Source organism: Caenorhabditis remanei, chromosome I (assembly GCF_010183535.1).
Source record: "Caenorhabditis remanei strain PX506 chromosome I, whole genome shotgun sequence".
Taxonomy (NCBI): domain Eukaryota; kingdom Metazoa; phylum Nematoda; class Chromadorea; order Rhabditida; family Rhabditidae; genus Caenorhabditis; species Caenorhabditis remanei.
This window is the reverse complement of record NC_071328.1, coordinates 2581082-2608176: the sequence shown is the minus strand read 5'-3', so window position 1 is coordinate 2608176 and position 27095 is coordinate 2581082. Positions and strand designations below refer to the sequence as shown.

The 27095-nt window shown below is 40.4% G+C and overlaps 7 protein-coding genes across 7 annotated transcripts; 4 read left to right on the top strand and 3 right to left on the bottom strand.

The window, feature by feature from the left end:
- Positions 1-99: 99 nt before the first annotated feature.
- On the bottom strand, positions 100-446 carry GCK72_000357 (uncharacterized protein; the record flags this gene model as incomplete). Its single annotated transcript, XM_053722437.1, has 2 exons — positions 100-316; positions 403-446. The coding sequence occupies 2 exons, from the start codon at positions 444-446 to the stop codon at positions 100-102; spliced, it is 261 nt and encodes an 86-aa protein (XP_053591082.1).
- Positions 173-3951, top strand: GCK72_000356 (uncharacterized protein; the record flags this gene model as incomplete). The annotated part of the gene is made up of 9 exons (XM_053722436.1): positions 173-331; positions 379-569; positions 619-787; positions 1092-2042; positions 2090-2268; positions 2317-2492; positions 2544-2887; positions 3172-3782; positions 3834-3951. The coding sequence occupies 9 exons, from the start codon at positions 173-175 to the stop codon at positions 3949-3951; spliced, it is 2898 nt and encodes a 965-aa protein (XP_053591081.1).
- A 2614-nt stretch (positions 3952-6565) lies between these two features.
- GCK72_000355 (uncharacterized protein) lies at positions 6566-13412 on the top strand (the record flags this gene model as incomplete). The annotated part of the gene is made up of 10 exons (XM_003092826.2): positions 6566-6674; positions 7048-7181; positions 8009-8118; positions 8173-8265; positions 8670-8936; positions 9676-9994; positions 11118-11240; positions 11385-11515; positions 11890-11971; positions 13272-13412. The coding sequence occupies 10 exons, from the start codon at positions 6566-6568 to the stop codon at positions 13410-13412; spliced, it is 1509 nt and encodes a 502-aa protein (XP_003092874.2).
- A 1189-nt stretch (positions 13413-14601) lies between these two features.
- On the bottom strand, positions 14602-14802 carry GCK72_000354 (uncharacterized protein; the record flags this gene model as incomplete). Its single annotated transcript, XM_053722435.1, has 1 exon — positions 14602-14802. The coding sequence occupies one exon, from the start codon at positions 14800-14802 to the stop codon at positions 14602-14604; it is 201 nt and encodes a 66-aa protein (XP_053591080.1).
- GCK72_000353 (uncharacterized protein) lies at positions 14657-19770 on the top strand (the record flags this gene model as incomplete). Its single annotated transcript, XM_003089610.2, has 6 exons — positions 14657-14825; positions 15568-15751; positions 16973-17268; positions 18248-18370; positions 19467-19663; positions 19714-19770. 6 exons carry the CDS (start codon positions 14657-14659, stop codon positions 19768-19770), a joined length of 1026 nt encoding a protein of 341 aa, XP_003089658.2.
- A 2667-nt stretch (positions 19771-22437) lies between these two features.
- Positions 22438-23640, top strand: GCK72_000352 (uncharacterized protein; the record flags this gene model as incomplete). Its single annotated transcript, XM_053722434.1, has 5 exons — positions 22438-22455; positions 22527-22601; positions 23288-23379; positions 23452-23511; positions 23574-23640. 5 exons carry the CDS (start codon positions 22438-22440, stop codon positions 23638-23640), a joined length of 312 nt encoding a protein of 103 aa, XP_053591079.1.
- Positions 23641-24895: 1255 nt separating this feature from the next.
- GCK72_000351 (uncharacterized protein) lies at positions 24896-26958 on the bottom strand (the record flags this gene model as incomplete). Its single annotated transcript, XM_053722433.1, has 3 exons — positions 24896-25123; positions 25173-25298; positions 26737-26958. 3 exons carry the CDS (start codon positions 26956-26958, stop codon positions 24896-24898), a joined length of 576 nt encoding a protein of 191 aa, XP_053591078.1.
- Between the last annotated feature and the right edge of the window lie 137 nt (positions 26959-27095).

Sequence of the window (27095 nt, the reverse complement as noted above, 5' to 3'; positions counted from 1 at the left end):
TTAAATTCGCTTTGTTTTCTGATTAAAAGCACCTGAATAATTATTTTCCGTTGAAAAAACATTTTTTCTCTCTGTTTTTGGTCGCCTGCAGCTCATTTTTCACGTTTTCTCGTTACTTTCCTTGTTTCCCATCGCTAATCCTTCTATTTTTACAGAAAGCTTGGAGCGAAGCATGCCACCAATGCCCCCGTATCCGTTACCACCGGTGACTGCTCCACCCGGAGCCTTCCCACCGCCTCCGATGCCGCCAGGACCAGCGCCTGCACTTCCAATCACATCGGAGCACAAGACAGCGAATGATGCTTGTATCAAGCGGCTGCAGGATTTGAATGTAAGTGATTTTCGGGATTTTAACCTTTATTATTGATTTATTTTCAGGTTCTGCCTGCTCCCAAGCTCTACCCGCTGCCAAAAGACCCGGGAACGGCCGGATATCCGTTGGACATCTTGACTAATGTTTTCGGAATTGAGGTTCACAAATCAGTGGAACTCTTCCAATATAACATTAGTATCAAGGCGGATCTAACACCAACAAAAGAAGTCGTGTTCACCAAGAAGGCGAAGGAAGAGTAAGTGATTTTTATATGTTTTATTGATTTTTCATCCAACATTTTTCAGTTTTGTCGTCACTGACAGGCATGAGAAGTGTTGCGCTGTGCTCTTCCACGCCATCGAGCGCAACCAAGACTTCTTTCATGCACCGGACAACTCGCTTATCTATGATGGACAAAACATGCTTTACTCCACGTTCAATCTATTCGGAGATCTCCCTATGGGATCAACAAAGGTAATAGCGGAGCATTTTTTTTATCACAACTTCGCTCCACCGCAAACGAGAGAGTATCGGCGAGATACGCAGAGTTTTTGCTTGCGCCGACTCAAATTTTCTGTTTTTGATCTATTTTCGCTATTTTTCAAATGTTTTTCTGTAAATTATTTTGAAAAACAGCGAAAATATGTCAAAAACTGAAAATCTGAGTCGGCGCGAAAAAATACTCTCTCGTTTGCGGTGGAGCGCAGTTGTAAAAGGGTGGACTGCTGATAATAGTGACGCAAAACGAAGTTTTTTAATAATGAAACTAAATTTTCAGACAAAGGTCATCCAAGTGAATGGAGCCGAGATGGGTCACCAAGATCTTGATCGATTGCCGCTCATCAAGTTGGAAGTCTACACAACAAAAAATCCGTCCGTCAGATTCTCGCAAGATGATCTTGGAAGACGAACATCAGACACCAACATTGAGTCGATCAATCGTGCATACCACAACATCTTGGAGCTTGCTCTCAACCAATTCTGCATCCGTGATTTCTCTCGTTGTGTCGTTTTCGAACACGGAAAAGTCTTCTTTCTCAAACCACTCGAAGAAGGATACGAAAGAAGGGATTGCATCGAAGTCGGTGACGGGAAAATGATGTATCCTGGAATCAAAAAGACCGTGCAGTTCATCGAGGGCCCTTATGGAAGAGGATCAAACAATCCATCGATTGTCATTGATTCCATGAAAGTCGCATTCCATAAGGACCAGACCGTCATGGAAAAGATCAATGATATCAACTTGAAGCCCTGCGGAGATGGTCTGAGTGACTTCGAACGAGACAAGTGCCAGGCAGTGATCAAAGGTCTTGATTGCTACACCACCTACACCGGCCGAGTTCGACATCTTAAAATCGAAGGAATTCATCATGACAATGCCTTGAAGGCTCGCTTCCAGCTAAAAACAGGAGGAACCTCTACAGTTCACGAATACTTCCAACAACGTTGGCAGATAAGGCTTCAGCATCCACAGGCCAATCTCATCTCGTGTATTGAAAGAGGAAAACAGAATTTCTACCCGATGGAAGTGATTCGAATCTCTCCGAAGCAAAGAGTCAAGATTACTCAACAGACGGGTAAACAAAGTCAAATAACGACGAAGGCTGGTGCAGTTCCCCCTGCGGATCGCCAGAGACTTATTATGACTGGAAAAAACGCCGCCAAAATCAATCAAGAGAACAAAATTTTGAGCGATTTGGGACTTCAAGTCTATGATGATCCTCTATTGGTGAGATATTTTTTGAAATAAAATCGTAATTTATTTGAGATTTTCAGGTACCAGCGAGACAACTGCCACGTGTGAGAATCGCCGAGCACAAAACCGGTCCTGAATTCCCAGAACGAGGCAACAAATGGCGATTTAATCATTTCGCGCGACCAGCGACTCCACCAGAGAAATGGGCCATCTACGCAGTTGGACTACAGAACAGTAAATTTGATAAAGGCAATTTGGCGTTAGTTTAAAAAAACAGAATAATTAATATCAAATTTTCTATATTCAGGGCCATCACCGATCGATTCCTCCACGCGTGCAAGTTCAAAGGACTCAATATGCCAGAACAAATTGATCAGGATCTCGTCAATGGAAATAATATCGAGGAGAGGCTCGCGATGGCTGCAAAAGGAGGATGCAAGTACGTGTTGGTCATCACTGACGACTCTATCGTCAACCTCCATCGTGAGTTTCTTTCTTTGCTAGAACAATAACTGATTTTTTTAAAATTTTCAGAAAAGTACAAGGTTATCGAAAGTCTGCGGGGTATGATCGTCCAGGACTTGAGAATGTCTGTTGCTTTGGATATCTGTTCTAACTCCAGGAACGAAACGATCGAGAACATCGTCCAAAAGACCAATGTGAAGCTTGGAGGAAGCAATTACATCTTCTCGGACATGAAAAACTTGCTCAATGGAGTTCTGTGCATTGGTATCGGAATCTCCAATCCACCACCCAACACCAAGTTTGCTTACGAAGGAAGAGGACTTCTCAATCCGATGGTTCTTGGATTCGCGTACAATGGAATGGCGGAACAAGAGTTCTACGGAGATTTTGTTTTGAGTCCAGCTGGACAAGATGTGAGTTGTTTGCGCGCTAAGGGATCTCTTTTTCGCCATTCTCTTAGGTTTAGGCATCTTAGAAATTCGGAAATAATAGACAAATTAATCGCTTTTTGTCAATTGTTTCCCCAATTTCTAAGAAACCTAAGACTAAGAGAAAGCTTAGGTAACAAAAAAGTGCCTCCCTCACGCCTTCAGCCAAAAAATTTGCCTAAAAATTCGCCAGTTTGAGTGGTCCCCAACTCCCTTAGCGCCGTTATTTGCTTCGATTGAGTGGATGTAACTATTTTTGATATTTTCAGACTATCGCGCCGATCGAGGACATCATCAACCAATGCATCCTTGGCTACAAAAAATGGCACGATGGAAATCCTCCAAAAGCGATCATCGTGTACAGAAGTGGAGTTAGTGAGGGAAATCATGGAAATATCATTTCCTATGAAATCCCACTGGCTCGCACTGCCATCTCCAAGTCGACCAAATTGATCTACATCGCTGTCTCCAAGGATCACACCTTCCGATTCTTCAAGAACGAAGATGTCACGAGCAGTGCAAGCGCTTCAAAAAGTCAAAGTCAAACAAGTGTCGGAAGCAGATCTTCAACTTCTTCTCGAGGACCGAAAGTCTCGGAGCAAAACATCGCTCCAGGACTCGTCGTTGACAGTGTTGTCACCAATCCAGCTTGCAAGCAGTTCTTCTTGAACTCACATATCACACTGCAAGGATCAGCGAAGACTCCGCTCTACACGGTTCTCGCCGATGACAGCTACGCGTCAATGGACAGATTGGAGGAGCTCACCTACAGTCTCTGCCATCTTCATCAAATTGTTGGACTGCCAACTTCTCTCCCAACACCACTGTACGTCGCCAATGAGTACGCAAAGAGAGGACGAAACTTGTGGAATGAGGCCAAGTAAGATTATAGTTATATTGAAAACAGCTTTTATATTTTTCTCATTTTCAGCGTCAAGGATCCAGCGATTCGTGACGCCGATTCGGAGCGCACTCGTCTTCAACAACTCACCGACTCCATCAACTACAAATCCGCTGGAGACCTCGTTGACCGTCGTGTCAACGCATAAGCATGTACAACATGTATCATTTATCTGTAATATTAATTGCCCCCAACTTTTTTAATCATTTTTTTGTAATTTTGCATTTTCAAAATGCCTTTCTTTTTTACTTTCCCCCCTTCCCCATAGACACTTGTATCATTTTTCATATACCTTGTTTTTTTTTGCATTTCAAAATGCGTTTCCCCCTTTCCCCACTGTATCCTATATAATCTGTAACTTATTGCCTCCTCATCCCCCCAGAGAATAGAAAGTAGCCTTTGAGCAAATTTCATCTATATGAGTCTCACCTTGTCATTTGCTCAAAGGCTACCATTTTTTTGTTTACATCTTTCCATCTTGTATTTATTCTGAAACCTTATAATTCCTTGATAGATAATAATCTATCGAGAAGAGCATTCAATACCAATAGGGTATAATCAAATCTAATAAAATTGGAATGCTAAAAACGTGTCTTTTTCCTTTTTCCCCCAACAAAATTGAATCATATCTTCCCCTTCCTTCCAATCATAACCGACTTGCTCACAGCTCATCAATCTTCAATTTGTCAGGTGCGATTTTCTTTTTTCATTGCGGTTAGTATTTTCATTTTTCACAACGGTTGAAACAGAAGTGTCTCTGCTCAACAAAAAGAAACAATAGAGAGTTAAAAACGACACTTCTCTTCTCTCTCTCTCCTGTCGAAAAATAAAAATCTTTCCTCGTCTTTTTCCTCTTTCTCAAAGTCATTTTCAAGAGAGAGAGAGAGGGAAGTTTCTCCCGTCTCATCTCGGGGGCTCAACTATTTGAGAGAGAGAAAGAGAAATAAGGGAAATAGAATGTCTTCAGAAGAGGGACCCACAATCGATACGAAGAAGAAGAAGAAGGGGAACGTAAAGCGAAGGAGGGGACCACCAGCCAGCTTCTCCTTCTTGTCTCTTTGCACACATCGAATAGAATCTCCCCACTTCAATATTCTCTCTTTTCTCTCCTTCTGCGTTTCTCTTACTCTAATTAAGTTTGCTGCTAGTTTTTTTTTGTTTTTTAAATAGAGAAATTAGGAATTAGCGTCGAAGGCGCGCCAGCTGTAATAGAATTCTGAATTATTTGGGCTATCGGGGCGCTCTGCCGAACAGAATGCAAAGTTTGAGCGATTTTCAAAAATTTAAAATGAAAAATAATGCGCCAAAGGCGCGCCAGATTAAAGGCTATTTTCATTAAGAAATTCCATTCCGGTGGAGCGCATTTGCAGTTTTTGTTAGAAAACGCGTCAAAGGCACGCCAACCAAAATTTCGGTAGAGCGCATTTTCAAGTTTTTTCAATTTTTTTTTTCTGAAAACGCGTCCAAGGCGCGCCAGATTCATTCTTCATATAATTTGATTGTGCGATTTTAGGAAATTTCGGTGGAGCGCGTTTTCAATTTCGATAGAAAAACTTCAAAAATATTTTTTTAAAAACGCGTCCAAGGCGCACCAGACTCGATTTTCATGGAATTATGCAAATTCGCTCTACCGAGAAAATTGAATTTTGAGCGATTTTCAAATTATTTCGGTGGAGCGCACTTGCTGATTTTTTTGAAACATTTTCTAAATTGTCCGTCTGTGTGTCTGTTTTTTGTCCTATAAACCGATTTTCAGCGAAATTTCGGTAGAGCGCACTTGAAAAATTTTTTTTTCTCGAGATTTCGCAAAAATTTCGGTAGAGCGCATTTTCAATTTTGATATTTAGAAATTCTGAAAAATGCGTCCAAGGCGCACCAGACTCGATTTTCATGGATTTATGCAAATTCGCTCTACCGAGAAACTTTTAATTCTTGAATTTTGAGCTATTTTCAAATTATTTCGGTGGAGCGCACTTGTTGTAAAAAATTCTTTAAATTTCAAAACTGTCTGTTTGTGTGTCTGTTTGTCATCTAAACCGATTTTCAGCGAAATTTCGGTGGAGCGCCTTGCGAAAAAAGGTTTTTTTTTCGAATTTTTGCAAAAATTTCGGTAGAGCGCATTTTCAATTTCGATAGAAAAAACTCCAAAAATGCGTTCAAGGTGCGCCAGATTCATTTTTAATGATTTTACGCAAATTCGCTCTACTGAGAAAATTGAATTTTGAACGATTTTCAAATTATTTCGGTGGAGCACACTTGCTAATTTTTTTGAAAAAAAATCTGAAATGTCTGTCTGTGTGTCTGTTTTTTGTCCCATAAAACGTGAATTTTCTGGAAATTTCCAATTTTCAGCGAAATTTCGGTGGAGCGCACTTGTCAAATTATTTTTCGAATTTTCGCAAAAATTTCGGTAGAGCGCATTTTCAATTTCGATAGAAAAAATTCCAAAAATGCGTTCAAGGCGCGCCAGATTCATTTTTAATGATTTTACGCAAATTCGCTCTACCGAGAAACTTTTAATTCTTGAATTTTGAGCTATTTTCAAATAATTTCGGTGGAGCGCACTTGCTGAATTTTTTGAAAAAAAAATTCTGAAATGTCTGTTTGTCCTATTACGCGATTTTCAGCAAAATTTCGGTGGAGCGAACTTACCAAAAAAAGTTTTTTCGAATTTTTGCAAAAACAATTTTTTTTCTCTGCACCCTCTCACTTCCGTGTTACCCTTCTCTCTCTAAATTAATTTTTTAATTTCCCGCAGGTTAATGGGACCAAATGAGCACGGCATTGTGTACCTCCTCATATTTCTGCTCCTCTCGCCGTCGACACAAACGAATCGAGACGCGAATCGACTGTTTGAGGATCTGATAGCCGGTATATCAGATTATCGATTGATTTTTTGGTAGAGCAAAAGTCATAAAATTTTGATCTACCCGAAAAATGGGGGAAATCGGGTGTAAATGCGCTCTAATAGACGAGGTAGAGCGAGGAGTGCGTTTTGATCTACCAACTCCAATATTTTAGAATTGTTCGATAGAGCGCACTTGCATCATGTTAACAAATGTGAAATTTAGTTGTGATCTACACGAAAAACGAAGAAAATCGGGTGTAAATGCGCTCTAAGGAGTGCGATAGAGCGAGGAGTGCGTTTTGATCTACCAATTCCAAATTTTTTCGTGTTGTTCGATAGAGCGCGTTTGCCTAGAGTTTTGATCTACCAACAAAAATAATTTATTTTGATCTACAGATTACAACAAACTGGTGAGACCAGTGAGTGAGAATGGCGAGACGCTGGTGGTGACGTTCAAACTGAAACTTAGTCAACTTCTAGATGTTCACGAGAAGAATCAGATTATGACGACAAATGTGTGGTTACAGCATGTGAGTTTTTTTGAGAGAAAAAGCTGAAAAATCTGAAAATTTGAAAAAAAAAATGTTAAAATTTTTTTTGAAAAATTGACGAACTTTGAAAGGTTATCATGACGCCAGTAGTGACAACAACAGTTAAAATTTTATATGGATGTGTAGATCAAACCTAGCTCTTCATTTTTGTAGTTGACAACTTTTTGATAGCTCCTCCCACTTTTGAGATATGCGTCTTTAAAGACACCCTCCTCTTTTCGCACACTATCTCGTCGCCTAACTTTAAAGGCGCATATCTCAAAAGTGGGCGGAGCTATCAAAAAGTTGTCAATTACAAAAATGTAGAGCTAGTTTTGATCTACAAAACCAACTAAGATTCAAAATGTTTGGACAAAATCTGAGTCCTTGACCGGGTCCCAAACATTGTCAATTTCTGACAAAAACTGAAAAATGACTAAATTTAAAAGCCCGTCACAGCTCTAGTTTCCGCCCCATTTAAAACGTTTTTATACTGTTGTGTAGATCAAAAATAGCACTTCATTTTTGTAGTTGACACTTTTTTGATAGCTCCGCCCACTTTTGAGATATGCGCCTTTAAAGTTTGGGAGTCAACATAGTGTGCAAAAAAAGGAGAGTCTCTTTAAAGGCGCATATCTCAAAAGTGTGAGGAGCTATCAAAAAAGTGTCAACTACAAAAATGGAGCCATATGTTTGATCTACACAGCCAATATAAATTTGAGCTGGTGGGCTTTTCTGGAATATTGGAAAATCGCTCCAAAAGTGAGAAATTTTTTCTGAAAATGGGCGGAGCCAAGTAAACCGAAATTTTTTATTTTGAATTCCAGAGCTGGATGGACTACAAACTACGATGGGATCCAGCAGAATACGGTGGTGTCGAAGTACTGTACGTCCCATCGGACACCATCTGGCTGCCTGATGTAGTCCTTTATAATAAGTGAGTATTTTTTAATTCATTAGAAAATTAAAACTTTTAAAACTTTATTTACAGCGCTGATGGAAACTATCAAGTAACGATAATGACAAAAGCAAAGCTAACATATAATGGAACAGTGGAATGGGCGCCACCCGCGATTTATAAGAGGTAAACACATTTTTTGTGGTTTTTGACCGGAAAGTGGTGTAAAAGTGGTCGAAAACCAATAAAAAATATACTAATAGACTTGTTACAAAAAGCAAAAAATTATTGATCCCAGTGGGAATCGAACCCCGGATACGAGTTTCGTGGTCAGACTCCTTACCGGGTAGGCTATGGATGGAGAGGCGCGACGAGAAGGTGAGGGTGGTGATAAGGGTGGTGGCGGCGGCGGCGCACCGCCGCTCCACATTTGACTCTCGTGGCGCAACCGGTAACACGTCTGACCAGTAAACCTAGCTACCCAAGTTCGACGCCCCACTCCTGTCATTATTTTTTGCTTTTTGTAACAATCACATTGGTATATTTTTCATTCAATTTGGACCCAAATAACCTTATTATCTGGCTTGTAGCATGTGCCAAATCGACGTGGAATTCTTCCCATTCGACCGTCAACAGTGTGAAATGAAATTCGGCTCCTGGACGTATGGAGGACTCGAAGTTGATCTACAACATCGGGATAAACATCTGGAAAAGGAGATTGAGGAGGATGTGGAGGGAGTTGATGGACCGACGAAGGAGATTGTATGGGTTGTCGATAGAGGAATTGATTTGAGCGATTATTATCCGTCTGTGGAGTGGGATATTCTCAATGTACCTGGGAAGAGACACTCGAAACGGTAAGTCATTTGGAAAAAAAAATTGAAAATTTTTTTTGTAAAAATTTCTCAACTTTGGAGCGATTTACTGGGATCCCAGAAAAACCCACCGGCTGAAATTTACATTGGCTGTGTAGATCAAAACTAGGGCTACATTTTTGTAGTTGACAACTTTTTGATAGCTCCGCCCACTTTTGAGACATGCGCCTTTAAAGATTGCAACTTGATGCAGCGAGAGTGAGGAAGGGGAAGAGACGCAGAGAAACGAGACACCCTCATCTTTTCGCACGCTCTCTCGCCCTCTATCTTTAAAGGTGCATATCTCAAAAGGGGGCGGAGCTATCGAAAAGCTGTCAACTACAAAAATGAAGATCTGGATGTCATCGACATAACAATATGAAGTTTTAAAAAATCGGACAAAAACTGAAGCTGTCACGGGCTTAGTCTCTTTTGTCAGTTTTTTTGCTGAAAATGAACTAGATTCTGTCCAAACATTTTGAATCTTAGTTGGTTTTGTAGATCAAAACCAGTGCTACATTTTTGTAGTTGATAACTTTTCGATAGCTCTGCCCACTTTTGAGATATGCGCCTTTAAAGTTAGGCTTCCCTGCGTCTCTCTGCCTAGGTAGCCGATCTTTAAAGGCGCATATCTCAAAAATGGGCGGAGCTATCAAAAAGTTGTCAACTACAAAAATGTAGAGCCAGATTCGATCTACAAGTTCATAACAATTGGAGCGCGTTTTCATTCCCCTAATTTCAGATACCCGTGCTGCGAGTCGCCCTTCATCGACATCACCTACGAGATTCATCTGCGTCGGAAGACGTTATTCTACACCGTCAATCTGATCTTCCCATCCGTCGGAATCTCATTTCTCACCGCTTTGGTCTTCTACCTACCGTCAGATGGAGGAGAGAAAATATCGCTTTGTATTTCCATTTTGATCTCATTGACTGTCTTCTTCTTACTCCTTGTCGAGATCATTCCATCCACATCACTCGTCATTCCACTCATTGGAAAATATCTTCTGTTCACGATGGTTCTTGTCACGTTGTCCGTCGTGGTTACTGTAGTCACCTTGGTGAGTTTTTTGTTGGAACGCGTCGCGTGCGGCGTCGCGGTTTTACTGGCAAACCCCGAAAAAAACAGCGTGGTGACATAGAAACACCATTATTAAAAAAGTTAGGCTCTCATATATAAAAACTGCTCAAAATATCACCGAAAACCATCGGTGGCCGAGTTTTTGCAAAAACTCGGCCAATACTTATTTCTGACCTTGTTTTCAACGTTTTGGTCGATTTTTATGTCGTTTTTGTCGATTTTTATTGAGATTTTTGAATTTCCGGACGAAATTTGTTTAAGAAAGTACACAAACTAAGAAAACAACAGAAAAAATGATTAGAAACGGCCAGGTACTCGTGAAACCCATCGGTGGCCGAACTTTTGCATTTCCGCGGCCACCACAATTTTTTGGTTATTTTTGCTTTTTTGACCGGTTTTTTAGTAGCTATGAGCAGTCTCATGTTGTATTGGATATTTTGAAATTGAAAACTGGTAAAATATCGAAAAAAAAAATTTGAAAAAAAAAAGTTTTTTCAGAAAATCAAAATTTCTGGGTTTTTTTTTGCATTTTTTGATTAAAACTGTTTCTTTAAACACACAAATATACAAAAAACAAAAAAAAATCGGTTAGAAACGACCAGAAAACGTGAAATCCATCGGTGGCCTAACTTTTGCAAAACCTCGGCCACTAGTCCTTTTTGCGTTTTGTTGGTAATTTTTTCACCTGAAAACGTCCAATACATTTATCGAACTAAAAAAATTACAAAAACTCGATAAAAAACCGCCAAAAAACAAGAACCCCCATCGGTGGCCTAACTTTTGCAAAACCTCGGCCATCAACTCGAATTTCTGCTTTTTCATTCATTTTTTAGTGGTTTTTGTGCTAATTTTTGCGTAAGAAACGGTGAAAGGAACATTTTTAACTTTTGGAATTAAAAAAAATTAAATTAAAATTTTTGAAAAATAAAATTTTTTAATAAAAAATTTTCAAATTTATTTTTCCACATTTTACCGTTTCTGGCACCTATTGAAACCAGAAGTTTATCAAAAATCTTAAAATCCCACATAAAACCTTTAAAACCTCTTCAAAACCACCGATGGCCTAATTTTTGCATTTCCGCGGCCACCAAATTATTTTCCAGAACGTGCATTATCGATCGCCGACAACTCATACAATGCCGAAATGGATGAAACGACTATTCGTGGATTTTCTGCCGAAATATCTTCTAATGACACGCCCCCAACCACCCGGTCATCACATCAAGGTTAGTGGCCATGGCCTAGAAAACTCCATGGCCTAGAGAATTCTAGGCCACGAATTTTAAGCGCTCTCCACCGACACTTGGGGGAGTGCGGTGGAGCACAATTGCATTTTTTTTTCTCAATTTTCAAAACAAAAAAAATTACAGCCAAACCGGAAATTCGACCCACGTGCGTCGACATTCAGCATAGGTGTCAACCATATTTTGGGCCAAAATTCCGAATTATTATCCCCTGGACTCAATTCCAATAAGGAGGAGTCATCGTTCACTCTACCACGGTTTGTTTTTCAAAATTTTGGCGCGCAGGCACACGCGACGCGACCGCAACGCATCAGAAATTTGAATTTTTGAACATTTGGAAAAAATGTGGGCGGAGCCAGGTATTCAATTTAAAAAAACATTTTGGCTCCGCCCATTTTTGCAAAACTTTGAAATGAGACACGCGACGCAGCCGCAACGCGTCAGAAATTCGAAGTTTTGAAATTTTTACAATAGTGGGCGGAGCCTGTTTCTCATTTTTGTTGAAATTTTTGACTCCGCCCCCTTTTGCAATTTTGCCGCACAGTTCTGATATTGTGCTTCTCAGTGTAACTGCGCTCGGTTGAGACACGCGACGCGACCGCAACGCGTCAAAAAATAATTTTTTTTTCAGTGACAACTCGCCGGTGCGATCAGCAGTGGAAAGTGTCGCCTATATTGCGGACCATTTGAAAAACGAGGAAGATGATAAACAGGTAATTTAAGTTTTTTCTTTTAAGCGTCACAGGCACGCCAGCCGACGGGTCGAAAGTACAAGAAAGATGTGTTTGCCTATATTTGAATTATTTATGATATTTTTATTGCAACGAAGAAAAATATGACGTGAAGGAGACAATAGTGTAGTGTAGCTATCTGAATATTGAATTTGGCGTCATTTTTAGGGGAGCCAGAAAGTGCGCTCTATTGATAATAATTTTGTCAATAAAGCGCGCGTGGCCTAGAAAGTCAAACTTTGATTAACTAGTTCATACGACAGAGGATAGGCAGGGTGATCGACATTTGGTAGTTGTGATGCTAGGGTGCAAGAGATTAGTGAAGCTACAGTACCCCAGGAATTGGCTCTACAAAAAAGTTGTCAACTACAAATTTGTTGCCCATGAGTTGTTCTATAACATACTAAAGAACTGAAAAAGTGGAATCAAAGGGTACGCCGTGACACCCTTCTCAAGGCTCCTTAAGCTTACAAGTGGTGAGAAGGCGTGCAGAATTTTATTCAGGTTACAGTAACCCAGGGTGGCGTTCTAGAAAGAAGTTGTCAACTAGAAAAATGTAGTCCATTACTTGCTCTTTAACATACTAAATTTTTGACTGAATACGGCATAAGGGTGCAGAGTAGCGCATAGTCAAACTTTGCCTCGAGTGTAGGCGCCCTGATGATAGCCCATTGTGTGCAGAATATTATAAAGGCTACAGTACCCCAGGAAAACGTTCTAGAAAAAAGTTGTCAACAGCAAAGTTGTAGCCCGTGACTTGTTCTATAACATGAAATCAATTTAAACAAGTTTGGGCTATCAGGGTCCGCGAGGCACCCTTTCAAAGTCACCTGAGGTGTACATGCGTTGAGAAGACACAAAGCGTGCAGTGTCCTGTTCAGGCTACAGTAACCCAGGGAGTGGTCCAAGCGAAAAGCTGTCAACTAGAAAAATGTAGTCCATGACTTGTTCTATAATATACTAAAATTTTGAGTAAATAAGACATAAGGGTACAAAGTGACGCATAGTCAAACCTTGCCTCGAGTGAAGGCGCCCCAATGATCCCGCATTGTGATCCCGCAATTCGCCCTACGCTCACAAGCGTTGAAAACGCGTCCAAAATCTTATTCATGCTACAGTACCCCCAGAAAAACGTTCTAGAAAAAAGTTGTCAACAGCAAAGTTGTAGACCATGAGCTGCTCTACAACATACTATAAAACTGAAAGAATGGTGGGCATCTAACGTGTTCGGTAGAGCGCATTTTCCACACAATTCTCCAAATTCAATTTCAATATTTTGCAGGTAATCGAAGACTGGAAGTACATATCAGTGGTCATGGATCGAATCTTCTTAATCTTATTCACAATGGCATGTGCTTTCGGAACAGTTGTGATTATTGCAAGGGCACCGTCCATCTATGATAATACGCCTGCTCTTGCATAGAGATGGCCGAACTTTCCGGATTTCCGGATTTCTAGGCCATTTTACTTTTTATAGGAATTCATATTCATTGTTATCTATTTTTCTTTTACATTCCATTTTCAAAGTTATGTACATTTTAGGCTCCGCCCCCTTTTCCACGGTTCCTTTTTTTCAATAATTTTCTGAATTCTCAACGACCTCTTTCTACCGTAGTCCTTTCATTTTTCTATTTTATTTTGATTTTTTTGGCGTCGGGAGCCAAAAAAAAACGGAGAATATAAATTTTTTTATGTCTTTTTTGTGTGCTTTTTTCACAATTTCCATGGATATCTCCATGGATTTTATGACGAATCGATGTATCCATGGGGGACGGGCTCCGCGAGCCGGCAAACCCGCTGGCTCCCCGCATTTCGATACGTTTAGCTTGGTGCTGGCAGGTGCCTGGGGTATTTTTTACTTTGACTGAGTGTCACGGTCTGCGTTTTGGACGTAGCTAATTTAAAGTTATTTCTTGTTATAGAACAAGTTATGGGCTACATTTTTGTAGTTGACAACTTTTTTCTAGCACGCCACCCTGGGGTACTGTAGTTTGAATAAGAAACAGCACTCTTCTTAGAGTCATCTGAACGGAAGTATACCACGGGTGACTTCAGAAGGGTGTCACGGTGTTTTCTTTGATTCCACATTTTCAGGTTTTTAGTATGTTATAGAACAAGTCATGGGCTTCATTTTCATAGTTGACCACTTTTTGGTAGGACCCCTCCCTAGAGTACTGTAGCCTGAATAAGGTTTTGCACACAATGCGCTATCATCAAGGCTCCTACACTCGAGGCTAAGTTTGACTGTGTGTCACTCTGTACCCTTATGTTTCAATTAGTCAAAATTTCAGTATATAATAAAACAGCTCACGGGCTACATTTTTGTAGTTGACAACTTTTTGGTAGGACCACTCCCTGGGGTACTGTAGCCTGAACAGGACACTGCACGCTTTGTGTCTTCTCAACGCAAGTACCCTTTCAGGTGACTTTAGAAGGGTGTCACGGCGTTCCCTTTGATTCCACATTTTCAGGTTTTTAGTATGTTATAGAACAAGTCATGGGCTACAAATTTATAGTTGACAACTTTTTTGTAGGACGCGATCCTGGGGTACTGTAGCCCTGCTAAGTTCTACCACTTACAGCACCTGACGTCACCGCTCGTTTTCTCAATTCTAATTACCCTCTGAAATTCCAATTAAAAAATTGCAGGTGATTAAGTAATTTTCTATGGAGACTCCAATTCTCTCAACATCCTCGGCCACCGTCGAGAATCCTGAAATAACACCTCGTCCGATTCTTGTCCAATCGGTTCCGATGAAGGCATCGGCCAAATCGTTCTCAAATCCACCAACTCCATTGGACAGTCCGTTCATGGCCGGCGCCGTTTCTAGGCCACGTGAGTTTTTGGGATTCTAGGCCACCGCTAAGAAAGTTAGGCCACCATCTGAAAACCTAGGCCACCGAAATTTAGGCCACCCCCTTGAAACCTAGATGTGGATGTGGCCTAACTTTTGGTGGCCTAGAAACCGAGAAACTCTAATGGCCTAACTTTCTTAGCGATGGCCTAGAAATCCCAAAAACTCAGGTGGCCTAGAATCCCAAATTTATTAGTGGCCTAACTTTCGGTGGCCTAGAATCCCAAATTTATTGGTGGCCTAACTTTCGGTTCACCGAAAAGAAAGTGTTAGGCCACCAAAAGAAAACCTAGGCCACCGAAACTTAGGACACCAGTCACTTTGTGATTCTAGGCCACCATCTGAAAACCTAGGCCACCGAAATTTAGGCCACCCCTTGAAACCTAGATGTGGATGTGGCCTAACTATTGGTGGCCTCGAATCCCAGAAACTCTAATGGCCTAACTTTTTTTGCGAAGACCTAGAATCCTAAGAATCCAGGTGGCCTAGGTTTTCAGATAGAGGCCTGGAATCCCAAATTGATTGGTGGCCTAACTTTCGGTGGCCTAGAATCCCAAAAATCCAGGTGACCCAAAAATAAGCTAGGCCATCTGAGTTTAAGGGATTCTAGGCCACCAAATAAAAAGTTAGGCCACCGAAACTTAGGCCACCAGTCACTTTGGGATTCTAGGCCACCATCTGAAAACCTAGGCCACCGAAAGTAAGGCCACCAAAACGTTGCAGGAACATCGACTCGCTCGATGGAAGTGTCGATTCCGATCCACGTGGAAGAGGAAAACCTCGGCCAGGTGAAAACCTCGGCCACGGCCATCGTACCGACCAACTGGGTCGACTGTCCATTCAAGGAGCACGGATGTCATAAAAAAGGAGAGAAGAATGAAGTGAAACGACACGTCAGGGATGATAGGTACGCCGTGTACTCCTCGTGGACAAGCGCAAACGCGCTCTACCGAACTCAGTACGCAAGCGCGCTCTACTAGACTCCTATGCCAGGTTGATACGCAGTTCAAGTCAGTTTTTTGAATTTTTTGAATTTCGCGCCAAAATTTCAGCTGAGTCCGTTGGGGCGCGATTGCTCCTGAGAAACCGCGCTCCACTGCACAATGACAAATTGTCCCCGTGTACTCCTCGTGGACAAGATGATTAGTAAGTGCGCTCTATTGCAGGTGTAGTCCACGTGGACAAAAAATTTGCGGTGGAGCGCATTTGAGTCCACTCAGTTATCAACTTTTGCGCTCTACCGTACTACGCGTTTCAGTGGGGCTTAGAAGCAAATGCGCTCCTTTGAGAATGCGGTCGTGTAGTCCTCGAGGACAAGAGGAGACGGAGAATTTGAATTTTTGAAAAACATTTTTGAGCAATCACGCTCTACCGAGATAGAGATTAGAGAAGCAAACTCGCTCTGTTGAGAACTCGACCGTGTAGTCCTCGTGGACAAGGGGGAAGTGGGAATTCGGAATTTTTTGTTGCAGAAAATGCGCTCCATTGACAATGCGGTCGTGTAGTCCTCGTGAACAAGAGGGGCAGAAAATTTGAAAATTTTGGTGCAAACGCGCTCTAACGAACTCGATTATTAATTTTTCACTGGTGACTACTAGGCAGCAAGCGCGCTCCACTGAGAATTCGATTCGCTGCGTCGTCATGGTTTGTCGATACGTAGCTTAAGCAATTTTTTCGAAATTTTTTGAATTTCGCTCCTCGAGAGACGCCGTGTACTCCTCGTGGACAAGTTGGGAAGTAGCAAGCGCGCTCCACTGAGAACTACCGTACTACGCGTTCCAGTAGGTTTGCAAATGCGCTCCATTGACAATGCGATCGTGTAGTTCTCGTGGACAAGAGAGAGCAGAGAATTTGAAATTCTTTTTGAATATTTTGGTGCAAACGCGCTCTTTCGATAAAGTGGCCGGATAGTCTGCGTGGACAAGATTGAGCAAATGCGCTCTAGTGGACTCGCCAGTCGTGTACTCCTCGTGGATAAGAGGGGAGTGGGGATTCGAATTTTTTTTTGAATGTTTTGGTGCAAACGCGCTCTTTTGAAAATGCGATCGTGTACTCCTCGTGGACAAGAGGGGACAAAGAATTTGAAAATTTTTTGAGTTTTTTAATGCAAAATGGTGATTTTTTGTAGAAATCTGCACCTGATGCTTCTGTGTCAATCACTCAATCCAATCCGTTCGAAAATCAATATCCAACAATCGGGATACGTGGATCGGTACGTGGGAATGTTGCAATACATGCAGCTCGCCGAGTCATCGTTCGAAAAATTCGGAAGTCAACACACTTTTCGAATTCCGAATATCGGATTGACCGTCGTCAAGGCGACCAAGAATAAAAAGTGGCGAACGATTTTCAGCCAACCGTTCTATTCGCATGGATACGGATACAAGATGATGGCTGTCGCCGCGCCCTATGGCGATGGATTGGGTAAGTGCGCTCTACTGGACAGCGGGGCGTGTGTAGTCCTCGTGGACAAGACAGGCAAAGCGGTTTTGAATTTTTTGCGCATCGTTTTCACGAAAAATCAGTTTTTTCAATCGATTTTCTGCTGAAATCACAAATTTTGAGAGTTTTTAGACATATTCAGCACAAAAAATGGATAAAAAATTTGGTGGCCGAACTTTTGCATTTTCTCGGCCACCACGAAAATACTGATTTTACATCGTTTTTTGGTGTTAAAAAACCGGGTTTCTAGCTGAAATCCCGGATTTTGACGATTTTTAGACACTTTTAGCGCAAAAATCGATAAAAAATCGATAAATTTTTGGTGGCCGAGCTTTTGCATTATCTCGGCCACTACTGATTTTACATCTTTTTTTTGTGTTTAAAACCGGGTACCCAGCTGAAATTCCGGAGTTTAGACACATTTAGCGCAAAAATCGATAAAAATCGAAAAAAAATTTGGTGGCCGAACTTTTGCATTTTCTCGGCCATCACGAAAATACTGATTTTACATCGTTTTTTTTGTTAATAACCGGGTTTCTTGCTGAAATCGCGGATTTTGACGGTTTTTAGACTCATTTAGCGCAAAAAAAACAATGGAAAATCGATAATTTTTTGGTGGCCGAGGTGCAAAAGTTCGGCCACCATTCAAAATTTTGTGATTTTATCGATATTTTAAGTGTCAAACTCGCTTTTAAAACTCTTTCAAACATTTTAAAGTGAAAAAACGGTGTAAAATCAGTATTTCCATGGTGGCCGAGAAAATGCAAAAGTTCGGCCACCAGTTTTTTTTTCGATTTTTTATCGATTTTCGCGCTAAAAGTGTCTAAAAATCATTAAAATCTGGGTTTTCAGCCAAAAATTGGTATAAAAACCGACTTTTGCAATGAAAAATTCGAAAACACTTCGCCTGTCTTGTCCACGAGGACTACACGGCGCCTCTATCAAAAGAGCGCGTTTGCAGCATTCCGTGAGTTCTTCTCGATCTTCGTCTGTTTGATGATGGGGGAATGGGATGATATCGTCGAGTGGCCATTCCGATGTGACGTCAACTTCTCGATTCTCTCGAATGATAAGAAGGAGTTGTGTGAGTTTGTGGTGGCCGAGGTTTTTCTAGGCCATCTAGTACCGAAAAAGTACTACGCGGTATCTTGGAACCGTTCGGGCTACAGTAACCAAACTACAGTAACCGCAGTAAGATTTTTCGTGTCCAAATGTTCTTGGTGGCCTAGAAAAACCTCGGCCATCAAAAAAGATTCCGAAACTGACATAGCAAGCTTGTTGATACGCAGTTTTAGTCAGGTTTTTTGAATTTTTTGAATTTCGCGCCAAAATTTTTGGCTGAGTCCGTTGGGGCGCGTTTGCTCCTGAGAAACCGCGCTCCACTGCACTGCACAATTACAAATTGTACCCGTGTACTCCTCGTGGAGGATAAGTAAGTGCGCTCTACTGAGAGAGTTGCACCGCCCGTGTAGTCCACGTGGACAAACATTTGCGATGGAGCGTATTTGCTCAGTTATCAACTATTGCGCTCTACCGGACTAATGGGGTTAGAAGCAAATGCGCTCCATTGCCATGGTGGTCGTGTAGTCCTTGTGGACAACAGGGAACAGAGAATTTGAATTTTTTGAATAATTTGGTGCAAACGCGCTCTACCGAACTCGATTATTGATTTTTCACTGGCGACTACTAGGCAGTAAGCGCGCTCCACTGAGAATTCGATTCGCTGCGTCGTCATGGTATTTCGATACGTAGCTTAAGCAAGTTTTCCGAAAATTTTGAATTTCGCGCCACGCGATACGCCGTGTACTCCTCGTGGACAAGTTGGGAAGTAGCAAGCGCGCTCCACTGAGAACTACCGTAGCTCCAGTAGGTTGGCAAATGCGCTCCATTGATAATGCGATCGTGTACTCCTCGTGGACAAGAGAGAGCAGAGAATTTGAAATTTTTTTGAATATTTTGGTGCGCGCTCTTTCGATAAAGTGGCCGTGTAGTCTGCGTGGACAAGATTGAGCAAATGCGCTCTAGTAAACTCGCTAGTCGTGTACTCCTCGTGGACAAGAGGGGAGTGGGGATTCGAATATTCTGAATGTTTTGGTGCAAACGCGCTCCATTGACAATGCGATCCACTTGACCCATCGTGGCCTAGAAAAACCTCGTCCCCCTAATCAATTAAATTACAGTAACCAAAACGATGTACGTGTCAAAGATGCCAGAAATCTGGGATTTCTTGGAGAAACCAACCGGTCTCCGTAACGGAACCATCGGATTCCAGAACTTTCTTCCATTGGCAAAAATCACGGAATTCTCGGCCGACGGAGATATTTTCATTCAGATCAAAGTGCTTCTCGATCATGATAAGATCTATCAGGCAAAGGAGGTATGGGTGCGAAAGTGCGCTCTACCGAAATATCGATTTTTTGTTTTTAGATCGACTCGTTGGAGTGCCAGGGAGATGCGGTGATGAAGAAGACGAAGAATGAATAAGATCAAAGTTTTTCGGATTTTTTTTTGAAACGAATAAAAATTTCCACTTGTTAATACTTGAACAGTTTTATATTTTCCTGGTAGATCAAAAGTAGTACTACATTTTTGTAGTTGATCACTTTTTGATAACTCCGCCCACTTTTGAGATATGCGCCTTTAAAGTTAAGCGACGAGATAGTGGGCGAAAAGAGGAGGGCGTCTTTAAAGGCGCATATCTCAAAAGTGGGCGGAGCTATCAAAAGGTGGTCAACTACAAAAATATAGTCCTACTTTTGATCTACAAGACCACTGCAAATTTAAAATTCTGTGCCAAAATCTGAATCTATGACGAGCTCTTAAAAATCGTCCCTTTCAGCAAAAACTCGAAAAAAAATTGGCATTCTTTTAAAGCCCACTTCGTTGTGATTTTTGGCTTAAAAATTTACAAATTAATACTGATTATGTAAATCAAAACATGTTATTTTTCGCTTAAAATTTTTAAAAATTGCAAAAAATTGCAAAAAATTTGAAAATTTGACTTTCGCGCCAATTTGCCCGGGCCTTGACAACTATGGTACAAGTGGATATTTGAAGTTGCAGAAAGATACAATTTTTCAAAAGTTTCAACAAAAGAAAATAGTTTATAAATGTCAATAATTTTGTTATTAATAAAGAATTTAATTATTAATTTAAAATTGTATACATATATACCAAGCATTTGAATCTTCATATTGGAGAAGTAGACGTAAAGTGGTTGCGCATTCTCCTTGTCGCTCTTCTGAAAACATACAAATAGAGTCTTACAGTACCGGACAAAAAGGTATCAACTTTGGCTGTTTTCAGTGGAAAATGACTAACTTTGACAGTGTGTCATGGTAATACTGAGTGTTCCATCAAGTAGATTTTTAACAGATTATACAGATCAAGGGTAGATCTTCATTTTTGTAGTTGACAACTTTTTGATAGCTCCGCCCACTTTTGAGATATGCGCCTTTAAAGTTAGGCCTTTCTGCGTCTCTCTGTCTAGGTAGTCTCTCTTTAAAGGCGCATATCTCAAAAGTGGGCGGAGCTATCAAAAGGTGGTCAACTACAAAAATGGAGCTTTACGTTCAATCTATGAGATTCATTTAAAATTTTCATGATGTGGCATTCAGAATTACCTAGACACCCTCTCAAAGTTGGCCAATTTCCACTATAAACGGCAAAAATTTACAACCTTTTGAACGGTATGCGAAAAAATAAAAACAATTCTTACCTTGGGATTGTACACCGCTCCTTTGAAGTAGTCTCCCTTCAGGGCTATTGCGTTGATCCATCAATGTCCCATACGGGTTTCTTATTGATCTTCTTCTAAATAAACTCTCATTTTTAAATTTAGAATTTAACATTTACCTCAGAAAACAGCGGGGTCTCCATCGCTGCGAATCTGGATAGTAGTCTGTATAAAGTGAGTATGATAATGGCGGATTGTTCAAATTATTCAAACATACCTTTAAAAACACCTAGAATTGAATAAAAATCAAAATATACAAGGACCACCATTCCGATAGGCGATCGAATAATAATAATAATAAAATACTAGAAATATATTCAATAAAAATCAATGTATATACAATATTATATTGACAAGCGACCAGATGCAAGTCAAGAAGGCAGAAATGACCGAATAAGGTCTCTTTCGGTAGAAAGATTACTTTTCTGTTAGTCATTTCTCAGTAAACACAAGGACACCTCCTACTAGATGAAACAAAGAAGACATATTGAAAAAGGGCAGAAGTTTGAATTTTTGAAAAAGAAGATAGAAAGTTTGAGAAAAAGGCACTAAATGTTTGGACAAAATCAGAGTTGAGCGGAATTCCGCCTTCCGCTTTCCGCTTTCCGCCATAAGTTTTCCTGTTTCCGCTTTCCGCCTTCCGCCTTCCACTAGTTAAAGATTTTTTCCTCAGCTTGAAAAATTTGATCACCTATTCCAATTTACTGATATTTTTGAGGTTTTTTGCAGCAAAGCTATCAGTGTTTACCGAAAAAAACAAAATTTAACACAAATTTAACCATTTTAGTGTTTTTTACTACAAAATAAGGCCAAAATCGTATTTTTGAAAGCGACATTGTATTCCGCCTTCCGCCTTCCGCCTTCCGCCTTCCGCCTTCCGCTATTTCAAAAACCGCATTCCGCTCAACTCTGGACAAAATCTGAGTCCTTGACGGGGTCTCAAACATTGTCAATTTCAGACAAAATCTGAAAAATGACTACATTTGAAAGCCCGTCACAGCTCTAGTTTCCGCCCCATTTAAAAAGTTTTATATTAGTTGTGTAGATCAAAAATAGCTCTTCATTTTTGTAGTTGACAACTTTTTGATAGCTCCGCCCACTTTTGAGGTATGCGCCTTTAAAGATTGGGAGAAGAAATAGTGTGCAAAAAGAGGAGAGTCCCTTTAAAGGCGCATATCTCAAAAGTGGGCGGAGCTAGCAAAAAACTACAAACTACAAAATTGTAGTCCTACTTTTGATCTACCAGAAAAATATATTTAGTAAAGCAAAAACTAAATCGATAATTCAAAAATTACAACCAAATAAAAAAATTGGAAAACGTGACAAACCGAATTCTTTTTTCGGCGTAACCAAAAAAATGAGGGCAAATTTGGAAAATGGAAAATCTGAAAAACAAAACAAAATGAATTTCTAATATGTTACTCATCTCCATTGTAAGTTATCAATTTTTTTTTGTTTTTTTGAAAAATTTCAGATTTCAGACAAAAAATTCAAAAATTTCCAGATCACGATCACTCAACTCTTTCTTCTACCATTCGTGTTTTGTAGATCAAAGAAGAAATTCGAGTCGGATGGGAAGGTAAGTGCGCTCTACTGATAAATCCAGCGGGGCGAGCGATTCCTACTTGTCCACGAGGAGTACACGTCAATGGAGCGCATTTGCAAACCTACTGGAACGCGTAGTACGGTAGTTCTCAATGGAGCGCGCTTGCTACTTCCCAACTTGTCCACGAGGAGTACACGGCGTATCTCGTGGCGCGAAATTCAAAAATTCCGGAAAACTTGCTTAAGCTACGTATCGACAAACCATGACGACGCAGCGAATCGAATTCTCAATGGAGCGCGCTTGCTGCCTAGTAGTCACCGGTGAAAAATCAACCATCGAGTTCGGTAGAGCGCGTTTGCACCAAAATTTTCAAATTTTCTGCCACTTCTTGTCCACGAGGACTACACGATGACATTGTCAAAAGAGCGCATTTTCTCCAGAAAATTTCGAATCCCTACTCCGGTCTTGTCCACGAGGACTACACGGCCTAGTTATCAACAGAGCAAATTAGCTCGGTAGAGCGCGATTACTCGAAAAATTTTCAAATTTTCTGTTCCCTCTTGTCCACGAGGACTACACGGCCGCATTGTTCGAAAGAGCGGTAGAGCGCGTTTGCTTCAAACAAATTCAAATCCCGTCTACGCTCTTGTCCACGCAGACTACACGACCGCGTGTTCAGTGGAGCGCACTTGCAAAAAATCAATATTTTTCATTTCCAGGCAAATCTAATTCCACGTGGCAACAACCCGTCATTGAAGTCATTGAAGTCGATAGATGAATCGAGTAGCAAGCAGGCGCCTCCGACTGCACAGTTAGTTTTGATCTACAATTATTTAATTAATTAATTAATTAATTAATTATTTAATTATGGATTTTTCTCCAGAACTCCACCTTCCCGTACCCCAATCGAACGATCTGGAACACCCGAGGAGGACACCTTGGCGTAAGTTTCCACTAATTGCCCTTAATTACCTTTAATTACCCCAAACAAATTATCTTTTTCAGAAATGTCAAATCCCTTCCACCTGAGAAGTCGGATGCCCCGCTTAGCGGAAAAAAGAAGAAACATTAAGAATCCATTTTTTAAAGTTTTTGTGATTTGAAAATAATTTTTTCTTGGAGACTAATATTTGTTTGGTAGATCAAAAGTAGGACTATATTTTCGTAGTTGACGACTTTTTGATAGCTCCGCCCACTTTTGAGAAATGCGCCTTTAAAGTTTGCCTTCTCTGCGTCTCCCTTTTTAGTTAACCGATCTTTAAAGGCGCCTATCTCAAAAGTGGGCGGAGCTATCAAAAAACTACAAACTACAAAAATGAAGATCTAGTTGTGATCTACCCAGCAAACATAAACTTGAACCGGTGGGTTTATCTGGAATCCTAGAAAATCACTTGGACAATTTTCATTAATTATTTACATTTTTAAAAAACTAATTTTCAAAATGGAGCATATATCAAAAGTGGGCGGAGTTATCGAAAAACTACAAACTACAAAAAAGGAGATACGGATTTGATCTATACACTCATTACAAATTTTAAAATCTTTGACCAAACTTGGGGCTGTTACGGCTTCTGAAATATCGTCATTTTCAAACTTACAGCAAAAACTCGAAAAATTGCCTTATTTCGGGAGCTCACTTTGTTGTAGTTTTCAGCTTTAAAACTTTAAAAATTTGTTATGATTTTAAAGATCAAATCTAGCTCTTCATTTTTGTAGTTGAAAAGTTTTTGATATCTCCGCCCACTTTTGAGATATGCGCCTTTAAAGATCGGCTACCTAGAGAGAGAGAGACGCAGAGAAGCCAAAGTTTAAAAGCGCATATCTCAAAAGTGGGCGGAGCTATCAAAAAGTGATCAACTACAAAAGTGTAGTACTACTTTTGATCTACACACTCATTATAAATTTAAAAATTTTTGACAAAACTTGAGGCTGTTACGGCTTCTGAAATATCGTCATTTTCATATTTTCAGCAAATCTCAAAAAAAAAGCCTTACTTTGAGAGCCCGTCATCGTGCTGCAAATTGAGCAAATATTTTTGAAATTACATTTTTCTGGTAGATCAAATCTAGCTCTACATTTTTGTAGTTGACTGCGTTTTGATAACTCCGCCCACTTTTGAGATATGCGCCTTTAAAATAAGGCGACGAGAGAGCGTGCGAACAAAGGAGGGTGTCTCGTTTCTCTGCGTCTCTATCCCTCATCGCTCCAGCGAACAGTGACAGGGAGCGTGATTGCAACACTCTTCAAGATATGTACAACTAATTTCAATTTTATTTCTCAACACAAAAAAAATCGATAATCCAAAAATCGATAATTTCTCTCTGTCTCTATTGTTCCTCAGGGGGCGGAGCCTCATTGTCCTCAGAAGCCATTCCATCCGAATGGTTACAGTAATAGTGAAATACACCGTCCGTCCGTCTGGCAAACGCCTCCTCGTACGTCTTCGAGGTGCCCGCTGACACGTGATAAACTGCCACGTGTTTCCGGAAATCTGGCTTCTTTTCGGCGCCGCCTGGATTCAGGTAGGTCACACGGATGTGCACTCGCTCGCCTGGCTGAAATTATCGATTTTTTTAAAACTATATTTTTACAACTGCGCTCCACCGAAATCCCCTTTTTCTCTGCGTCTCTCAATGTCGTACTTCGGTTTCGGTAGAGCGCGGTTAAACAGACCTGAATGAAACCGACACTTGGCTTCGCTGTGTAGACAGTGTTGTCACTTGATTTCACCTGGAAAAAATGACAAAAATTGTGACATTTTTGAAAAAAATCGATCGATTTCTGGATTTTTCAAATTTTTTTTTGGAAAAAGTTGAATTTTTAACAATAATCAGATAACGATTAAGAAATCAATTAATTTTAGGCTATGAACCGCTATAAGCAACTAAAAAATCAATTAAGTTCAAATTCAAGTGCCAAAATTAAGTTTTTTCTCGAAAATTCAAACGCGGCACCCAAAACTCCGATCGTTCTCAATAGAGCGCACTTTCCCATTTTCGTCATTTTCAATGTATTTTCTGTGGTTTTTCTTCGTTTTTACAGTTAAATCGGTATATTTTAACTATTTAAACAAAGGGGACGCAAAAAATTAAAAGAAAATATCGATGAAAGCTGTAAAAACCGGAAAAAACTAGAAAAAACTATTTTCGATACTTTCTCTCTTATTTAACAACCTTTTCTTTAATTTTTAGCCTTTCGAACGTTAGTAAAACCCGAAATTAGGGTTTTTTTCTCAAAAATTCAAACGCGGCACCCAAAATTCCACCCATTCTCAGTAGAGCGCATTTGCTGTTTTTCGCTAAATTGTTGGTTTTTAAGTCGTTTTTAATGTTGTTTAACAATTTAACGCAAAAAATCAATAAAAATTATGCAAAAATTCAAACGCGGCACCCAAAACTTCGCTCATTCTCAATAGAGCGCATTTTTGACATTTTTTTCTGTATTTACGGAGTTTTATCATCATTTTCATCGTTACATTGGTGTATGTTCACTATTTAACGCAAAAAATACAAAAAATAAAATAAAAGTTTTCAGAAATTCAAACGCGGCACCCAAAACTCCGATCGTTCTCAATAGAGCGCACTTTCTCATTTTCGTCATTATTTTAATGTGTTTTTGGTGTTTTTCTTTGTTTTTACAGTTAAAATCATACTTGCAACGGGCCGGGCCGGGCCGGGCCGGGCCGGGCCGATTTGAGAATTTTCACCGGCCCGGCCCGGCCCGGCCTGGCCCGGCCCGGCCCGGTCGGCCCGGGTCACAGTACAAAAATTTGAAAATTTGAATTTTTTTGAAAATTTTTTGTTTTTTTCGCAAAATAGTCGAATTTTCGACTATGTTTTTACATATCGATAAAACTCAAGTTTACATAGGATTTTTGACTATTTTTGACGAAAATTTCAAAAAATTTCGAAAAATTTTGTGTGAAAAAGTTGTGCTCATTTTTTGACTCCGGGCCGACCGGGCCGGGCCGGGCCGGCAACTTTCTCTACCGGCCGGGCCGGGCCGGGCCGGGCCGGGCCGACGGGCCGAGCCGGGCCGGGCCGATATTTTGCAAGTCTGGTTAAAATGGTGTATTTTAACAATCTAACGCAAAAAATCGATAAAACTTTCTCAAAAATTCAAACGCGCGGCGCCCAAAATCAAAAATTTCTCAACAGAGCGCACTTACCTTAAACGCCTGTCTATCGGGTTTCGTGTTAACAATCGTAAACGTTGCAAATCCGGGAAGCGGATGCGTGTATCTGAACACCAAGTGCTCCGGAATCAATTTCAGTCCGAACGCCGGTTCGCCCCGCCCATTTATGATCTTTTTCAGTTTGATCTCCTCATCTTTCGCCTCTTTTTTCTCGTCGACATCGTTTCGGAGGGTGTCTTGGTTTAGTTTGGACATTTTTTTTAGAAATGATTTTTTTTTAATTTCAAAATTTTTCAAAAAAATTTTTTTTGAAAATCGATTTTTATCGCGGAAAAAGTGAATAAAATGGTTAGATAAGTATAATAAATATCACAAAATCAATCAATCAATAA